Below are 18,875 nucleotides of genomic sequence, written 5' to 3'. Positions count from 1 at the left end.
TTGAGGCTTACAGCCAATCAAGAGAGCCTGACTACTTTGGCTTTCTAACGAGTTGAAGATCCATAGTTAGGAACGCAAGCTGATTTGGTTTGAGCGACACAGGACGCGGAGATCTGTTGATGTACTTCTTATGGTATTGATCCGCGTGGCTATGTCAAGATTAGTGCTACCAAAGTACTGAAAAGTGTCGATCTTCAGCGAACCCTCAGAGTTATGCCAACAGAGAAGGAGCTGTCATATGGAAGTAACTAAACGCAGTTAGTAGTTAGTAACCTTTAAGCACAATTAAAAATTCATAGTTTAAAGAAGGTTAAAATTCAAATGAATGGCGAAGTTACGCGGAAACTTCTAATCGTTCAGGATGTACACGTCGTCGTCGTCGTCCTGTTCCTCCTTCACATCCACGAGCATGATCTGGCCGTCATTGTACGAAGTCTCGCCACCGTCATCGCCGTCCTGTTGATCGTCCGTTACAAACTGCTCCGCCCAAAGCTGATGCGGCTGCGGAGGTTGGTTGGTGTACTCTCCACCGACTCTACACCCTGGCAGATGCTTCTCGAACGCCGGTCCACCGAGGAAGACGTGCAGGCACTGGTTGCACGAGTAGATCTTCTTCCGGTTGAACTTCTGGTGAAGTCCGAGGAGGCTCTTCTTCTTGAACCGACGCCAGCACTGCTCGCACATAAACGGCTTCAGCACGCCGTAGGAAGAGTCGTGCGGCACGTACTGCTTGCGGTGCTCCTCGGTGCAGTGAATGTCCAGGTCGGTCTTGGTGGCAAACATGTGGGTACAGGCGCAGCACCGATGCCACGTAAACTCGATGATGCTGAACGTCTCCGTTTGCTCGACCACTTTGTACTGGGATTGATGCAGCTGGTTCATCGTCAACTCCGGCGTCAGCTCGCAATAGCCCAAGGTAAACGTATCGGACCAGCCCAGTCCGGCCAGTGACTGCACTTGGGCGACTTGCAAAAAGGGACCCCCTGATGGCGTCGGTTCCTGCTCATCCGGTTCCGCGTCGAAGATGCTGTGACCCATGGCAAATTCCTGCTGCACCGAACTGGTGTTGTCCACGCCCCGTTCCAGATCGCACTCCTGGCGCTGATGCTGAACTCGCAAATGGCCAAACAGCACCAGCTTCGTCTCGAAGATCCTCCGGCAGAACCGACAGCAAAACAGATTCTCCAGCGCCGTCGACTGGTGCAACTCCAACGCAGCTTCGTACGAAAACGTGGCAAAACAGATCGAACACTGGTGCGGCTCCAACTTCAACTGGCCCTTCCGGTGAACCTCCCGGGAGTGTTGCTGCAGCTGTTCCTCCGAAGCAAATGCCTCGCGACATCCGCAACATCTCAACGCCACAAAGTTCAACTCCATGTAGCACAGCTTATCCTCAACTATCTGGTAAAACGACTCGTCGTACTTGTCCAGTGAGCACACGGCCAACTCACCACCTCCTCCACCACTACCAGACGGCTTCTCACCCTCCGGCGGCGGCGCCGTCCCGTTCCGCAGGATCTGGTCCGACTCCATGCACAGCTTCCGGAACTTATAGCAGGCGCGCAGCTGCTGCATACAGTACGTGCAAATGTCCCGCGGCATGTGGTCACTGTGGGCGCTCACCGGGATCCCCGTCACGAACGTAAACATTCCGGCGAGCGACTCGGACGCGACGTCGGCCCCGCGAAAGTTGAGCGAGATGAACGCCAGCCGAGGGTGCTCGGCGCTGCGCTTCCGGCAAACGCGGCACGTCCGGATGCCTCGGCCCGACATGGTTCCGCTTTTTCGTTTTTCGGCTGGCCAGACAGGGGTACGGGGGTCGTAGCAGAAAAAAACGCGAAACTTTTGGAAAAATTCCAAACGACTTGCGACAGGTTTTGACAGTTGGATGATGCGCAGCGCTTGCTTTTGTTTGGATTGCACGGTAGTTGGGAATTAGCTTGAATAATTACGAGTTTAGAAGATTTTTGGGTAAATAACCCAACAATCTTCTAAACTGCAACAAGAGTGTGAAAATGTAATAATTATTTTTAAACACGCCTATGAATATTTGTCAGCTTTTGGGTTATTAGGGCATCTCCACCGCAGAGATCTAATTGCGTGGCAAACCTATCGGTTGGATCCCCAGTTTTAGCTTTGCTCCGTAGCTAATACACGTTTTCGCACCGCTGGGAGCTAATTTGGCTACCGAATCAAGCCCACCGCGGGGATCTAATTTATTTATTTTCAATTTCTGGCCGTTTTGTTGATCGAAATCAATAAAACTACATTCTAGCATGATAGAACATGCTTTTAATTGCATTATATGTCCTAATTGTTTACTTACATCAATAAAATATCATTTTCAAATTTTTAAAAGAGTTCATCCGATTTGCTCCCGACATGTTTGCACCCCAACTTTCGCACCGCGGGTAGCAAAGCTAAAGCTAAATTAGCCTTCGAGTTCATTCAGCGAAGAAAAAGTTCATCGGGGATCCGTCGAGTAGCCAAGATAGGTGCTCGAGAAGTCCCCGAGCTGCCGGTGGCTAATTTTTTCAGCGATTTTTAGAATTATTTGTCTTTGTTTTGGTTGAAGTTGCATTTATTTTGATTATCAAATTTGAATGAATATTGAAGAAATCAGTAATTTGGTTCAAAACGACTTTATTAAATTGAAAAATTGTGTTATTTATCATTTTTTAGTATTTTTTAAATAAAAAATAATCAACCACCTATATTTGATATAAGCAAATCATCACAGAAAATTTAAACATGAATGTTCAGAATTTAAAAATATTTTTTTTCAAATAAAACACATTTTTGAATTATGAATTAAAATTCAAATATATATGAGCAATTCTCTACCAAAACCGGAAATTGATTTTATTTGGCTCAAACTTTGTGGGGGCCTTCCGTATGACCAAATATGCTATTTTGTGTGATTGGTTCATCCATACAAGTCTCCATACAATTTTGGCTGCTGTCCATACAAAAATGGTATGTAAATATTCAAACAGCTGTAACTTTTGAGTGAATTTTCTGATCAATTTGGTGTCTTCGGCAAAGTTGTAGGTATTGTTGAGGACTTTTGAGAAAAAAATAGGTACACGGAAAAAAAAATTTGCAGATTTTTTAATCAACTTTTTTTTCACTAAAACTCAATTTCCCAAAATACGTATTTTTTGATTTTCGAGATTTTTTGATATGTTTTAGGGGACAAAAATCCGCAACTTTTGAGCCATACAGAAACATGGTCAAAAAATCTGCCGCCGAGTTATAAATTTTTGAAAAAATAGTGATTTTTGGAAAAAAAATCGAAGTTTCATGCAAAAACAAGTTTGACATTATTTTTTAATGCAAAATTGAATTTGCAATCGAAAAGTACTTTACAGATTTTTTGATAAAGGGCTCCATTTTCAAGGTGTAGCCACCGAAAGTTTGATTTTAGCGAAATATTTGCAGTTTTTCAATTTTTAAAAATAGTGACCATGAGTGACTATTTCTAAATATATTTTTTTTAAAGTTCAGAAAATCTATATATATAAAAAATTTCGACGGTTTTGTTCGAACGCGAATCAGTTCAATACGGAGCGTCGGATCAAGGCGCTCTTTGTTGCGTTGGGTTCGTATAAGCCCATGGAAGGTTCTTACGCCAAGAAATTTCCACTTTGGCCACTCTGGAACCGATTCCGGAAAATCTGCAGATTGTATGGAAAAAGTTGCGTAAAATCTAATTTTGATCATAGGAGGCTGAACAAGGAAAAAGCTAAAAACGTCAACAAACGAAAAAATGAAAAGACGAAGTTTTTCGGGTAAAGCTTGTTTGCTATAAAATTGTCTAAGAGACATTGAAGATTGGACCTCGGGTTGCTGAGATAGAGCCGCTTTACGAAAATTGAAGTTTTCTTAATCTCACCAAAACAACCTACCATTTTCTAATGACCATATCTCAGCAACTAATGGTCCAATTTTCAATGTTAATACATGAAAAAATCGTGAAATTTTCCGATCTTTTCGAAAAAAATATTTTGAAATTTTTTAAATCAAGACCAGCATTTTAAATGGGCGTATATTAATATTTTTTTCGAATAGATAGGAAAATTTCACGATTTTTTCATGTATTAACATTGATAATCGGACCATTAGTTGCTGAGATATCGTCATTAGAAAATGGTGGGTTATTTTGGTGAGATTAAGAAAACTTCAATTTTCGTGTTTCTTTTTTTGACCATGTTTCTGTATGGCTCAAAAGTTGCGGATTTTTGTCCCCTAAAACATATAAAAAAATCTCGAAAATCAAAAAATACGTATTTTGGGAAATTGAGTTTTAGTGAAAAAAAGTTGATTAAAAAATCTGCAAAAAAAATTTTCCGTGTACCTATTTTTTTCTCAAAGGTCCTCAACAATACCTACAACTTTGCCGAAGACAACAAATTGATCAGAAAATTCATTCAAAAGTTACAGCTGTTTGAATATTTACATACCATTTTTGTATGGACAGCAGCCAAAATTGTATGGAGACTTGTATGGGTGAACCAATGACGCAAAATAGCTTATTTGGTCATAGGGAAGGCGCCACAAAGTTTAAGTCAAATAAAAAAATACAAAAAATAAAAATGGTCGAAATCGGCCGATTTCGTAGAGAGTTGCTCATATCAAGAATTTTCCTTTTTGTATGCGACTGAAACTCACAAACGTTTTAATAATATTGTATTCGATATAATAATATTGAAAATCCCCGCCGAATCTCATGCAGAATTTTTAAAGGACAGATATAGTCTTTTGGTCGAAATGAGTAAAAACAGAAGTTTTCTTTATAGCTGTCGGCCACTATTTCTAGTACCAACCAGCAACCTCTGGATTGTGAGACCAGTGCGCTGTCCAATTGATCCACACGGATCGAAATGAAGTAAACAAATATCTATTATCTGAAAACTCAATAGTAAAAAATCTTAAATTTGGAAATTCTAAATAAATAATATGCAGAATTGAATAATAATTTCAATATTAAAGTATTTATTTTATTCAGAAATTAAAATTACAAAAGCTTAAAAATCTGAAATTTAGAAATTCGAAAATATAAATTTACGAAAAACCCGCAATTAAAACATTCAAAAACACTATTATTTTAAGAATTTAAGAATTTAAGAATCTATTTTTTTTAAGAATTTAAGAATTTAAAAATTTAAGAATTTGAGAATTTAAGAATTTTGCTTTTTAAGGCTAGTATAGAGATCGGAAGGAAAGGGGTTAAGAAACAGCTTTACGAACAGCAGAACAAAGGAGAGGGAGCGTTTTCTTTGGGCTTTTCTTCGCCCTCTCTGGCTTGCTTTTGCTGCCGCTGCTGCCCATTTGAAATTTTTCTTGACCGGTTCCTTCCGATGTGCATACACCGCTTTACTCAATACAAATGACTTGTCTCTTGCATGTCCGGCAGTAGATCGACAATGCGTTGACCAAAATTAAACAAACACAGCCCCAATCTGACCTAAAAAACTAAATTGCATCACCCCAGATTACCAAAAGTCATTTTTCAAAAAATCAATCATAACTGCTAATGTAAACATTTACAAACTCACATTGGCCCAATTACATTGTTTTGCTTGAAAAAACCATCCGTCAGACGATTTGCTCCCGCTAGATCCCGGAGCTAACCTGAGTTTTGTTTAGATTCGGATGAACACGGATGAACTCGAACCAAAATTAGCTCTCGCACAAGTACCGCGGTGTGCTTGACGCGGGTGCCAAATTAGCTTTGCAACGCAATTAGGTCCCTGCGGTGGAGATGCCCTTAGCTGCCTCTGAGATTTTCAAACTCTCGGCGACGGCAAGCTTTGATGGTTTGGTGATTTGTATTGATGATCGCATCGCGAGGTGTGATGTTATGCTTTTTCTTGATGATATGCTCAGTTTCTGCTGACCCGACAAGGCCTTTCTGCTCTCCTTCCTTATCCTTTTTCACTTCATTGGTTAGACGCTCCTCCAACCTGGTTTGTAGTAATCGCTTAGTTTGCCCGATGTAGCTCGTATTGCAGTGGCTGCAGGATACCTTGTAGATACCGGATTTTCCTAAAGTCGGTATGAGGTCCTTCGTTGAGCCTAAGATGAATTCCAACTGGTTGTTTGTACTGCTGAAGACTAAATCGATGCCAAATTTCTCCAGTTTTTGTCGCAATGGGCGTGTTATCTTGTAGTCGAGTTCTACTGTGGCACTTCGGCTGGTTGCGTAAGGGTTGTGAGTGATGTTCTATGAAGCCTTCTTTCCTTCTTGTCGATGCTTGCTTGGATAGTTGATTTGCCGTTACCGTTGATTCTCGCTGTTTCAAATATGTACTCCAATTCCTTCTGTTTTGCTGCTCCGCTGAGGGTTATAGTTGTCATCCTGTGTATGAAGTAATGATAAGCTGCCTGTTCTGGTTTTCTTGAGATCAGGATGTCTAAGAAAGGTAACTTTCCTCCAACTTGCATTTCGTAAGTCAACTTGATGCTCCTTCGTGGACTATATTGTTCAAAAATAGCAACAGCAACTAGATATGATTTAGTGCCGGGGTTGTATCGGTCATATGGCTTTCTTTCCGTCCTAATACCAGATTGCAGCCTAAATATTTACTTACAATATTTAATTGCAACATATCGCCCACATCAATCTTGTTACGAACCTCTACACGTGGTGCATGTTGATGCTCAAATTGCGCGGATGCTGAAAGTAGTCCATCGCAGCACTGCTGGGTCCCGGCTCGCCCATGATTAGAGCTGGCGGAGGTGGCGGTGGCGAAGACATGGAACCATGGTGGGACAGCGGTGCCATCGGGGAGGGTGCGGCCAACGCGACGGCATTCTCCGGCGCCAACGGGTGCGACTCGAGGTGACGGCGCAGGGCGGACTTTTGACTGAACGTCCGGTTGCACATCTCGCAGCGGTACGGCTTGACGCCCGTGTGGGAGCTCTCGTGGTCGACCTGGAAGCGCTTCCGGATGAACGTTTTGTCGCAGTAGCTGCATTTGTACGGTTTGATTCCTGGAAGTGTTATTTTGAGTTATTGTTCGGAAATAAGGTTTTGAGAAGGGACCTTACCGGTGTGGGACATTTCGTGGCGCTGTCGATTGGTGTGATCCGCAAATGCCTTTTCACAGTAGCTACAATAAAAATGACGTGAATCTTATTGAAGAAGCTTGGGCAATGTCGAGAACTCACCGACAAGGATACGGCTTTTCACCGGTGTGCGTCCGCATATGATACTGGAGATGAACCTGGAAGAATTCCGTAATTTTTAAGCAATTCTAGCTCGAAAAAGAAGCAAAGTACCTTAGCCTTGAACGACTTCTGACAAACTTCGCACTGGAACGGCTGGTTGTCCGAGTGGGACAGCACGTGCACCTGCAGGTTCCGTTTTCGGCGGAAGCCCCACCCGCAGATGGAGCAGACAAACGGTTTTTCTCCGCTGTGGACCATCATGTGAGCCTTCAGGCTGCCCTTGCTGGAAAAGTTCTTCCGGCACTCGACGCATTCAAACGGTTTCTCGTTCCGGTGGGACCGCTCGTGAGTGATGAGGGCCTCCCCGCCCCGGACCTTCAACCCGCAGACGGAACATTGATGGCTGAGCGGTTTGTAGTTGCGCGTTTGATGCCTGGACAGAGCAACTTCGTCGTTGAATCGCTTGAAGCAAACCGGACATTCGACGGGCTTGTCCTTGTTGTCCAGCGATTGCTCGACCTTGTTGACCTTGTGGGCCGTGTGGGCATGGGCGATGAGCAGTTCGTCCGTCGCAAACGACTGGTAGCACGCCTGGGCGCAGCATATCCGGCCGTACTCTTCGTGAACCCTTTCCGGAATCTGCGCCACGATGACCTTCGACGAGGAAGCTTCCTTATCACGCGGATGATTGTGGGCATGCGAACGACGGCGCCATCTGTCCTGGTCCACGAACCTGGCCGAACACTTGGTACAAGCGTACACCTTACTCGCCTCCTTGGTCTTTCGTTGATGAATCCGGAGCGCGTACGCCGTCGAATACCTCCGAAAGCAAATCTTACAGACGAAGGTCTTCCTCGAGTTCACGATCCGTTTCTTGCTGTGGACCTTCTCGCCGTGCTCCTTGACCTCCTCCTCACTGTCAAAGATGAAATAACACGCGCAGCAAACCCAGGAATCTTCCCCCTTCTCAATTACATCGTAAATTGCCAACTCCTTCTCGTCCAAGATGTCCTCCCCTCCAGAATCTTCCTCAAAATCATCCGTCCGCGACTTCTTCCTCCCTCTCCTCCCCCTTCTAACCACCACCTCCTCCTCCGAACTCCCGTCCTCCGACTCCGATTCCACCTTCTTCCTCCGACCCCGTCTCCTCTTCGGCTTCTCCTCCTCCGACTCCTTCCAATCGCTATCCCCACCACCCCCACCATCGTCCCCATGAATCACCTCCGCCGTCAACCCCTCCCCGTCCGACTCCAGCTCGGCCTTCACCTCGACCATGTCGTCCGCGAAAACCGCCGCCAGCTGCAGCTCCGGCATCCAATCCTCCCCGCCATCCCCATCCCCCTCATCCACCTTCCCGCCCGAACTCCCCTCCGGCTTGAAAATCTTCCGCAGCTTCCGGTCCGACTCGCGCGCCTTCTTGATGAACCCGATAAAGTACTTGAGCGCGTCCACGCACGCCCCGCAAATCACCGTCGGCAGCCCGTCGTCCTCCAGAATCTGTATCGAGGTGCACTCCACGATGATGTTCGCAATAAACGCGTCCTCCAGCTTCGAGAAGATCGGCATCAGGTCGTCCCCGTCCTGGTCCATGCACACCCGGCAGATGTTCATGGTGCGAGCGGTGAGGGATCGCGGCGGAACCGAAACAGAGCGCCGATATCCGGATTTTTACCGGAGAAAATTTTCCTGCGTGCGCGACTTTTGCTTGTTTTCGTTTTGAGGATGCAGCTGTCAAAAAATGAGGAGTGCAAAAATTTGGGGCAAGGTTGGTGCAGGATGAAGGTGTGGTTCGAATGTAGGGGAGAATTGCCAACTTGACCTGATTTTGACGTTTAAATTTGATTTTTTAATGTTTCATGTCTCGTCAAAATTTTTAGATGCTATTTTTTTCTTAAATTTTTGAAGTTGTATAAGTTTTTTGTTTTTTTTTTTTAATTTTTGATTAAAATAGCCAAAAAATTTCAAGATTCTGTTCTTTAAATATTTCTGTCTAAAAAAAAAATTAAGATACAAAAATCTTGACCATTAAGTTTCAAAGTTTAGCTGGTTTTTTTTAAATTTACTAATTATTTATTTTTTTATTTTTAATATCTATAATTTTCATTTATTTGTTTTTAAATTTTATTTTATTTTTGTTTTCTGAATGTTTTCTTTGATTTTGTAAATCATTTTTAATATTAATTTTAATTTTTTGAATTACTAACAGCCAAATTTTCTTAGAATTTTCAACGTTTGCTAAATTTCTGAAATTTTTTTTTTACGCATCACGTACGCGTACATTTTTTTTAAATATTCCTTTAATATTTTCTTAAAAAAATCAGCACAATAAAAGGCTTTGTTCCGAATTTCTTAGTCCTAAATTCAAATTTTACTGAAAATAAAAAAAGCACTGAATATCAATGCTTTTTTCTAAGTGTTTTTGAAGTCTCTTATTTTATCCACATTTTTTTAAAGGTTTTTCAATTGGGTACTAAAGCCCTATGTAAATTTTTATGTACAACGGTAAAAAACACGATTAAAAACCATTTCTGATCACTTTTTTCATTTTAATGCAAATTTTTTTTTGACAAGACAACATTTTTTCGATGGATCAACTATGGTCCCCTTGGAACGAGCTGTCAAGTAGGAGCTATTTTGTCAAGAAGGACCGCGAGGTTAATTTTTCAAAATTGTTTTAAAAATCCATTTTAAACTCTTTGTGGTCGTACAAAGGGTCATTGAACTCAGAAAAATAAGCTTTATCGCTGTAAACAATAATATCAGCAATCTAAGCTTAATTTTAGGACCCAATTAACGTTTTTTTCAATTTTCTAAATGTTTAAAACTTTCTAGAATTTTTAATGCATCTTGTGTTATTTTTTATTGATTATTTTAATTTTATTTATTTTCTAATACTTTTAATTATTCTAAACCTTACTACATTTAGTAAACTAAGTATACTAACTGCCTAAATTTTGTGAATTTTCAAAGTTTTTTAATTGTTTTTTTTTAATGTCTTTAATTGTAGTCATGTAAATTTTGTTCTTTTATTTAAGAAAAGTCTGCGATTTTTTGCAGTTTCTAAAACAGATAAGAACTGCTGCCCTATTCTGACCTTAGTCCCGATTCACCCCAGATGACGGAATAATAAAATACTAAGTTTAAATTATTTATATAAATTTACTTTCATAATTTTTGTCAATAGGGTCCTAAAGCCCTATGTAAATATTGATGCACAACGATTAAAAACACCCTCAAAAACCATTTCTGATCACTTTTTTTTTTATTTTAATGCAAAAAAAAAGTTGACAAGACAACATTTTTTCGATGGATCAACTATGGTCCCCTTAGAAAAAGCTGTCAAGTAGGACCTTTTCTGTCAAGAAGGACCGCGAGGTTTATTTTTTAAAATTGATTAAAAAATCCATTTTAAACTCTTTGTTGTCGTACAAAGGGTCATTGCACTCATAAAAACAAGCTTTATCGCTGTATACAATAATATCAGCAATCTAAGCTTCATTTTAGGACCCAATTTTTGAAAACTGAGCTTTTTAAAAGTTGGTGAATTTGTACATTTAAAATTTTTTTTGCAGTCAATATTTTTTTTTGTAAATTTCTTAAATTTGGTATACCTATTTGCTGTAAATTTTGTTCATTTTTAAATTTTTCAAGTTAGCACTGTCTAAATTCTGTGCATTTTCTTAGTTTTTATTTATAAATATTGTACATTTTCTTAATAAGGGTATAGTTTTTATTTTTTTTTTAATATTGTAAATTTTCTAAATTCTGTTTATAATTTAAATGGTTTTCTTTATTCTGCTAATTGTTTTATGTTTTATAAATTCTATATTTTTAATGCTTCCTGAAACTTTGCTCAATTTTGTAGTTTTTATTGCAGTAAATTTTATAATATTTTTGTAAATTTTATGCATGAAGTAAATTTTTGTAAATTATGTAAATTTTGCCTTTTTTATTTTTTTAGTTTTCTTCATTTTGTCTATTTAGCAAATTTTGTATTTTTAAAAATTATTTTTGATTTCTAGATTAAATTTTCAAAACAACCTATCCCTCATGGGTTTCCTATGCAGATAGGGCCTTTTGAAAATTGTTGCAATTTAAAAAAAAAAACTTCTGTTGAATTGGGTCCTAAAATGAAGCTTAGATTGCTGATATTATTGTTTACAGCGATAAAGCTTATTTTTCTGAGTAAAATGACCTTTTGTACGACCACAAAGGTTTAAAATGGATTTTTAAATCAATTTTGAAAAATTAACCTAGCGGTCCTTCTTGACAGAAAAGTTCCTACTTGACAGCTCGTTCCAAGGGGACCATAGTTGATCCATCGAAAAAATGTTGTCTTGTCAAAAAAATATTTTGCATTAAAATGAAAAAAAGTGATCAGGAATGGTTTTTAATCATGTTTTTTACCGTTGTACATAAAAATTGACATAGGGCTTTAGTACCCAATTCGTTGAATTCCAGCGTGTAAGAAATTCAATGAGAGTTGCACCTTGTTCAATACAAAACATTGCTCCTTGTTTTGACCTCCCGGTCAAAGAAACTTTCCAAACGTCACACAAAAACAACAGTTTTTCGGTAAGCCAAACAATTTTTTGCAAAATTTTGTTCAAATTAATCACAATTCTTAACAAAAATCATAGATTCCGGTCGGCTAGGCTTCCGCGATGCCACCCCCGATGGAGAACCTGTGTCGAATTTGCGCCCGCAGCGAAGAGGACCGGCACGCGCCGCTGGTGTGCGTCTTCGGAACGACCATCGAGTTGGACCTGCGTCCCAAGAGTAGCGGTGGCGGCCAGTTGTGGTCGGAGGAAGGCGGCATCCTAGTTCAGACGGTCGCCCAAGCCATGGCCAGCTGCTTGGAGGTCGAGGTATGAGATTGTCAACGTATGAGATTTTTGGTAGACTCTCACGACGTTTCTGTTCCAGATTAAACACAGTGACCAGCTTCCGCAGCGGATCTGCGCGGAGTGTTTGGCCAAGCTGCGGGAATCGTGGGCGTTGAAGGAGATGTGCAAGGTTAGCGAGAAGCAGCTGCGTCGAATGTTGAACGAGGCCACCAGCGAGGAGGTCAAACGGGAAGATCCGGTGGAAGATGACGACTTTGGTCAGGACGTCTGCTTCGTCGAGGACGATGCGTACGAAGACGAAAAGGTGTTAGAGGAGCTGGTCGAGTTGCTGTCACCTCCCAGGAGGATCAATCCGGAAGATCCGCTCCATTCGGAGCTCGGTTGGCACATGTCGGATCTTCCCAAGGGAAAGTTCCTAACCAGACCTGGAGATGCCGCCAACTGGGACCGGGTTGAGGTCAAAGACTTCCGCTGCTGTGGATGTTACAAGTTTTTCGATTCCAAGGCGGAAATGGTGAAGCACTGCAAGCAGGAACACAAGGAAGAACCAGCCGGGAGGAACAAACGGTACGAGTGCTGCGTCTGCTTGAAACTGTTTGCCTCGACGGATGCGCTCAGCTTTCATGAAAAATTGGCCCGTTCGAGGCTCCTGTTCCACTGCAAACAGTGCGATGTGCTGTCGCCGAGCAAGCGCCAGTTGATGGCCCATTTGAAGTTGCACGCCCAAGGCAAGCTGGACATGGCGCCTGAGACGGTGGCCTCGCCGGTGAAGAAAGAGGAGAGGCCACTCACGCTGGCGAAGAAACCGGAGAAATCGTCGTTGGTGGAACAGAAGACGGTTGTGATAGTTGAGCCGCCTCCGGCGGAGAAATGTCGCGAGGTGAAGAACTTTGTCACGTTTGACTATTACGCCTTTGACGGGTTCTGCTGCTGCGATTGTTGGACGTACTGTGAAACGAAACGGGAGATGAAGCGGCACGGTGAGAAAGAGCACTTTGGGAACCGGGGATTCGAGGAGGACCAGACGTGCTTCGCTTGTTGGAGGTAAGTAAGCCAGCGCAGAAATTTTGTTGGTCGTTGTTATAAACGAAAAAAAATGCTTTTCAATTTGTTCTGCTGATTAAACTTCTTTTTCATAAAAATTTTGACATTTTTCAAAAAAAATAAATAATTATGAAATATTAATATTAACAAAATTATAAAAATTAAAAAAATGACATTTTTTAAAACTGTCAAAATTGTCAAATTTGTCAAAAGTGTCAAAATTGTCAAAATAGTCAACATTGTCAAAATTGTTAAAATTGTCAAAATTGCCAAATTTGTCATATTTGTCAAATTTGTCAAAATTGCCAAAATGGTCAAAATTTACCAAATTGTCAAAATTTTCAAAATTTCCAAAATCGTCAAAATTGTCAATATTGTCAAAATCGCCAAATTTGTCAAAATTATAAAAAAATAAAAAAAATGTTTTTTTTAATTGTTAAAATTGCCAAAATTGTCAACATTTATAAAATTGTATAAACTGTCAAAATTGCCAAATTTGTAAAATTTGTAAAATTTGTCCAAATTGTAAAAATTGTCAAAATGGTCAAGATTATAAAAACTGTAAATATTTCAAAATCTTCAAAATCGTAAAAATCGAAAAAAATGTCAAAATGGTCAAATTGTTAAAATTGTCAAAAGTGTCAAATGTGTAAAAATTTCAAAATCGTAAAAATGGAAAAAATGTTAAAATTGTTAAATTGTCAAAATTGCAAAAATTTTCAAAATCGTCAAAATTGTCCAAATTGTAAAAAATAACAAAATTGACAAAATTGTCAAAATTTTCAAAACTGACAAAATGTTCAATATTGACACTGTCAAAATTGACAAAACTGTCAAAATTGACAAAACTGTAATTTTTTTTCCAAATTGTCAAAATCGCCATATCGCCAAAAAGGTCAACATCATCAAAATGGTCAAAATTTACAAGATTGACAAAATTTTTAAAAATCGTCAAAATTTTCCAAATCGTCAAAATTGTCAAAATTGTCAAAATTGTCAAAATTGTCAAAATTGTCAAAATTTTCAAAATTTTCAAAATTGTTCAAATTGTCAAAAAAGTCAAAATTGTTCAAATTGTCAAAATTGTCAAAATTGTCAAAATTGACAAAATTGACAAAATTGACAAAATTGACAAAATTGACAAAATTGACAAAATTGACAAAATTGACAAAATTGACAAAATTGACAAAATTGACAAAATTGACAAAATTGACAAAATTGACAAAATTGACAAAATTGACAAAATTGACAAAATTGACAAAATTGACAAAATTTACAAAATTGACAAAATTGACAAAATTGACAAAATTGACAAAATTGACAAAATTGACAAAATTGACAAAATTGACAAAATTGACAAAATTGACAAAATTGACAAAAATGTCAACATTGTCAAAATTGACAAAATTGTCAACATTGTCAAAATTGCCAAATTTGTTAAAATTGTCAAATTTGTTAAAATTTGCCAAAATTTTAATGTCAACATTGTCAAAATTGACAAAATTGACAAATTTGCCAAAATTGACAAATTGGTCAAAATTGTCAAAATTGTTAAAATTGTTAAAATTGTTAAAATTGTTAAAATTGTCAAAATGTCAAAATTGTCGAAATTGTCAAAATTGTCAAAATTGTCAAAATTGTCAAAATTGTCAAAATTGTCATAATTGTCAAAATTGTCATAATTGTCAAAATTGACAAAATTGTCAAAATAGTCAAATTCGTGAAAATTGACAAAATTGTCAAAATTGTAAAATGTCAATATTTTCAAAATTGCCAATATTTTCAAAATTGCCAAAAATTTCAAAATTATTAAAATTGTCTTAATTTTCTTAGTTTTAAAAATTGATAAAATCGACAAAATTTACAGAATTGGCAAAGTTGACAAAATTGACAAAATTGTCAGAATTGTCAAAATTGTCAAAATTGCCAAAATTGTCAAAATCGCCAAAATTGCCAAAAATGTCAAAATTGCTAAAATTGTCAAAATAGTCAAAATTTCCAAAATGGTCAAAATTGCCAAAATTGGTAAAATTATCAAATGTCAAACTGTAAAAATTGTCAAAATTGTAAAAAATGTCAAAATCGCCAAAATGGTCAAAATCATGGTCTAAAATTCACAAATTGCCAAAATTGACCAAAATTGCCAAAGTTGTAAAAATTGACAAAATTATCAAAATTTTCAAACTTGTCAGAATTTTCAAAATTTCAAAAATGTCAAAACAAAATTACCAAAATTGTCAAACTTGCCAAACATGTAAAAAATGTCAAAATTTCCAAAATCGTCAAAATGGTCAAAATGATCAAAATTGTCAAAATTTTCAAAATTGTCAAAGTTGTCGAAATTGTAAAAATTAATAAAATTGACAAAATTGTAAAGATTGTCAAAATTTTCAAAATTGTCCGAATTGTCAAAAATGTCAGAATTGTCAAAATTGCCAAATTGTCAAAATTATCAAAAATGTCTTACTTGTCTTAATTGTCAAAAATGACAAAACTCTCATCGTCAAAATTGACAAAATTGTTAAAATTGTCAAAATTGCCAAAATTGTCAAAGTGCCAAAATTGTTAATATTGTCAAAATAGTCAAAAATGTCAAAATGGTCAAAAATGTCAAAATGGTCAAAAATGTCAAAATGTAAAAATTGTCAAAATTATCAAAATAGTCAAAATTGACAAAATTGCCAAAATTGTCCAAATTGTCAAAATTGTCAAAAATGTCAAAATTGTCAAAATAATCAAAATTGTCAAAATTATCAAAATTGCCAAAATTGTCAAGATTGCCAAAATTGACAAAATTGTAATCATTGTCAAATGTCAAAATCGTCAATATTGTCAAAATCTTCAAGATTGTCAACATTGTCAAAATTTTCAAAATTGGCAAAATTGTCAAATTTGTCAACATTGTCAAAATAGTCAAAATTGTCAAAATTGACAAAATTCTAAAAAATGTCAAAATTATCAAAAAAGTCAAAATTGACAAAATGGTCAAAAATGTCAAAATGTAAAAATTGTCAAAAATGTCAAAAATATCAAAAATGTCAAAATTGCCAAAATTGTCAAAATTATCAAAATTGTCAAAATTATCAAAATTGTCAAAATTATCAAAATTGCCAAAATTGTCAAAATTGTAATCATAGTCAAAATTGTCAAAATCGTCAATATTGTCAAAATCTTCAAGATTGTCAACATTGTAAAAATTTTCAAAATTGGCAAAATTGTCAAATTTGTCAACATTGTCAAAATGGTCAAAATTGTCAAAATTGACAAAATTCTAAAAAATGTCAAAATTCAAAATGGTCAAAATGGTCAAAATGATCAAAATTGCAAAAATCGTCAAAATTGCCAACATTGTCAAAATTAAAAAAAAAAAAATAATTTTGTCAAAATTATCAAAATTTTTATTTCTTTTCAAAATTGTTAGTATTGTCAAAGTTGGCAAAATTCTCAATTTTTTTTAATTATGTAAAAAATGTTATCGAATAATATTGTTCCATTCCAGATCCTTCGCGGACAAGTCCATTTTCGACGCGCACATGGCCCTGCTCGCCACCAAACACCTCTACTACTGCAAACCCTGCCGGCTGCCGTTCCGAACGTCGGACCAGCTGCAGCAGCACCAACAGACCAGCGGCCTGCACGAGGGCTTCATCGAGCTGGAGATGATCGACATCAAGGAGGAGGTGGAAGCGGAACCTCCGTTTGGCGCCGGTTCGTTGGAAGTGGAAGATGTCGATGGCGATGACGACGCGGATTACGATCCGGACGAGGGCGGTTCTAAGAAGAGGGATTTCGTGGAACCGAATGGTCGGAGGCTGTACGCACCGCCGGGGAAAGACAAGCGGAACGATAAAGATGTGGTGGAGGCGTCGGTGGTGGCGATTTCGAACCAGGATGCGGTCCGGTGTTGCGGATGTTACCGGACGTTTATTACGGAGGAGGAGCTGGCGGATCATTGCGCGAGGGAGCATTTGCCGGTGCGGGTGTTTGGCGATAAGCAGTTGCCGTACGAGTGTGAACGGTGCTTTAGGAGGTTCAATTTGGGGACGGCGTTGACGATTCATCAGCAGTTTGCGAGGACGGTTCGAGAGTATGCGTGCAAGTTGTGCGCGGAGAAGTTTAGCTTCCAGACACCGTTTTTGCTGCACGTTAGCAGGGTTCATGAGTTTTTCCACGTTCAGAAGAGGGTAAAACCGGGAGCAAAGGCGGCTGTTCCTGCGGAGAACAACAAGTTCCACTGCTGTTTTATGTTGTGCAAGCAAGCTTACGACGAGTACGGGGATTTGCTCTGCCACGTGGACGAAGTTCATGGACTCAAGAGGAACCAGTTCAAGGACTATCGCGACACGGATGAGAATTGCTGCGAGATATGCTTCCGAAGCTTCAACAACTACGGAGCTTTGCTGCGCCACGCCTCCCAACAGCGCAGGATTCGCCAGACCGTGTGCACCTGCAGCACCTGCGGCTACCAGGCCAAATCGACCGCGGGACTCCGTGACCACGAGAACAAACATCTCGGCCTGCGACCGTACGAATGTGAGCTATGCCAGAAGACGTTCAGCTCGAAAACAATCCTCAAGAACCACATGCTGGTCCACGTGTCGGATCGTCCGTTTAGCTGTGAAATCTGCGGCAAAACGTTCGCCCGCAAGCGCAACTGGAAGGACCACGCGATGACGCACCAGGAGAGCAAACCGTGGGAGTGCGAAGTGTGCAAGATGCAGTTCCGCATCGAGACGCAATTTATGACCCACAAGAAACGCCACACGGGAGTGCGTCCGTATAAATGCACCTACTGCGAGAAGGTGTTTTCCCACGCCACCGACCGGAAGCGGCACGAAATGGCGGCCCACACGGGGGAGAAGCCGCACCAGTGCTCGTTCTGTTCGCTGGCGTTCATTCGGAAGAGGTAGCTTGTCTTCAATCGATCTTTATTTCGTCTTGATTCAAAAGTTGGTATTATCTTACAGGCAACTCATCATCCACGAACGAACACACACCGGTGAAAAGCCGTTCGAGTGTCAGTACTGTTCGCAGGCGTTCATTCAGCAAAGCTATCTGACAAGGCATTTGGCAACGCACAAGATGTAGGCGCTTCAATCAGTGAGACTATTCAAGTTCGAGAAGAGAAATACATTCGCAGTTCTTTTAAATGGTAAGTCCAGCTTTCGATTCATTTTAACTATCCGAACTGTCCTTTTGGTAGAAATCCAAACGAAAAAGGTTGAAATTCCAATTTCGACAAGTTCTTGTCAACGTGTAAGCTACGGTATGTCCACACATTCTTACTCCCCTGTAGAAGTTGTGAAATGTGCATCGTTCTCAGAATCCTCTCTGCGGTAAACACAATGCAGTAGGGCTGGCCACTTAAAATTTTCTTCTCGGATGTACTGCTATTATTTATAATGACAGGAAAAGTGCTTGGGGCGTAATCTAATCACAAGACTTCCTGGTTGCGTTTGAGTTAGATTAGATAACCTAGATTTTTGATATTTATTTATGTTTGGCGGCTTCACAGCCTAAAATAACAGTAAAATTAAACTTGGAATCATAAAACATAAAAATTTAGATGTGATATTAAATTTAATTGAAAGCAGAAAAAAAATCTTTTAAAAGTGTAATGTTTAATCTAAATAATACCATTTAAAACTGTGTTCAAAAACTCTTATCTCTCATAAAAAACGTGATCTTCAAAGTGGATTGCGCACCCGTCCGTTGAACGTCAGTAGGTTCGTGTTGGTGTCCAGCAGGGCGAAGTAGAACGGATGTTCCGCGACGAACTGGGCCGTTTCGAAGTAGCACATGCGGGCGATT

The 18,875-nt window shown here is 39.2% G+C and overlaps 3 protein-coding genes across 3 annotated transcripts; 1 reads left to right on the top strand and 2 right to left on the bottom strand.

Moving 5' to 3' along the window:
- Nucleotides 1–258: 258 nt before the first annotated feature.
- On the bottom strand, nt 259–1,892 carry LOC128093197 (zinc finger homeobox protein 3-like). The gene has a single exon (XM_052709207.1). The coding sequence runs from the start codon at nt 1,771–1,773 to the stop codon at nt 349–351; it is 1,425 nt and encodes a 474-aa protein (XP_052565167.1). The 5' UTR covers nt 1,774–1,892; the 3' UTR covers nt 259–348.
- A 4,692-nt stretch (nt 1,893–6,584) lies between these two features.
- LOC120413816 (zinc finger protein 25-like) lies at nt 6,585–8,918 on the bottom strand. Its single transcript, XM_039574771.2, has 4 exons — nt 7,285–8,918; nt 7,174–7,229; nt 7,054–7,115; nt 6,585–6,996 (listed from the first exon to the last, which is right to left on the bottom strand). Exons 1-4 carry the CDS (start codon nt 8,782–8,784, stop codon nt 6,641–6,643), a joined length of 1,974 nt encoding a protein of 657 aa, XP_039430705.1. The 5' UTR covers nt 8,785–8,918; the 3' UTR covers nt 6,585–6,640.
- Nucleotides 8,919–11,643: 2,725 nt separating this feature from the next.
- LOC128092967 (zinc finger protein 420-like) lies at nt 11,644–18,220 on the top strand. Its single transcript, XM_052708234.1, has 5 exons — nt 11,644–11,748; nt 11,814–12,041; nt 12,100–13,064; nt 16,564–17,970; nt 18,032–18,220. The coding sequence occupies exons 2-5, from the start codon at nt 11,838–11,840 to the stop codon at nt 18,150–18,152; spliced, it is 2,697 nt and encodes an 898-aa protein (XP_052564194.1). The 5' UTR covers nt 11,644–11,748; nt 11,814–11,837; the 3' UTR covers nt 18,153–18,220.
- Nucleotides 18,221–18,875: the final 655 nt, after the last annotated feature.

This window comes from Culex pipiens, chromosome 2 (assembly GCF_016801865.2).
Source record: "Culex pipiens pallens isolate TS chromosome 2, TS_CPP_V2, whole genome shotgun sequence".
In the NCBI taxonomy this organism is placed as follows: domain Eukaryota; kingdom Metazoa; phylum Arthropoda; class Insecta; order Diptera; family Culicidae; genus Culex; species Culex pipiens.
This window is presented reverse-complemented; position numbering and strand designations above follow the sequence as displayed.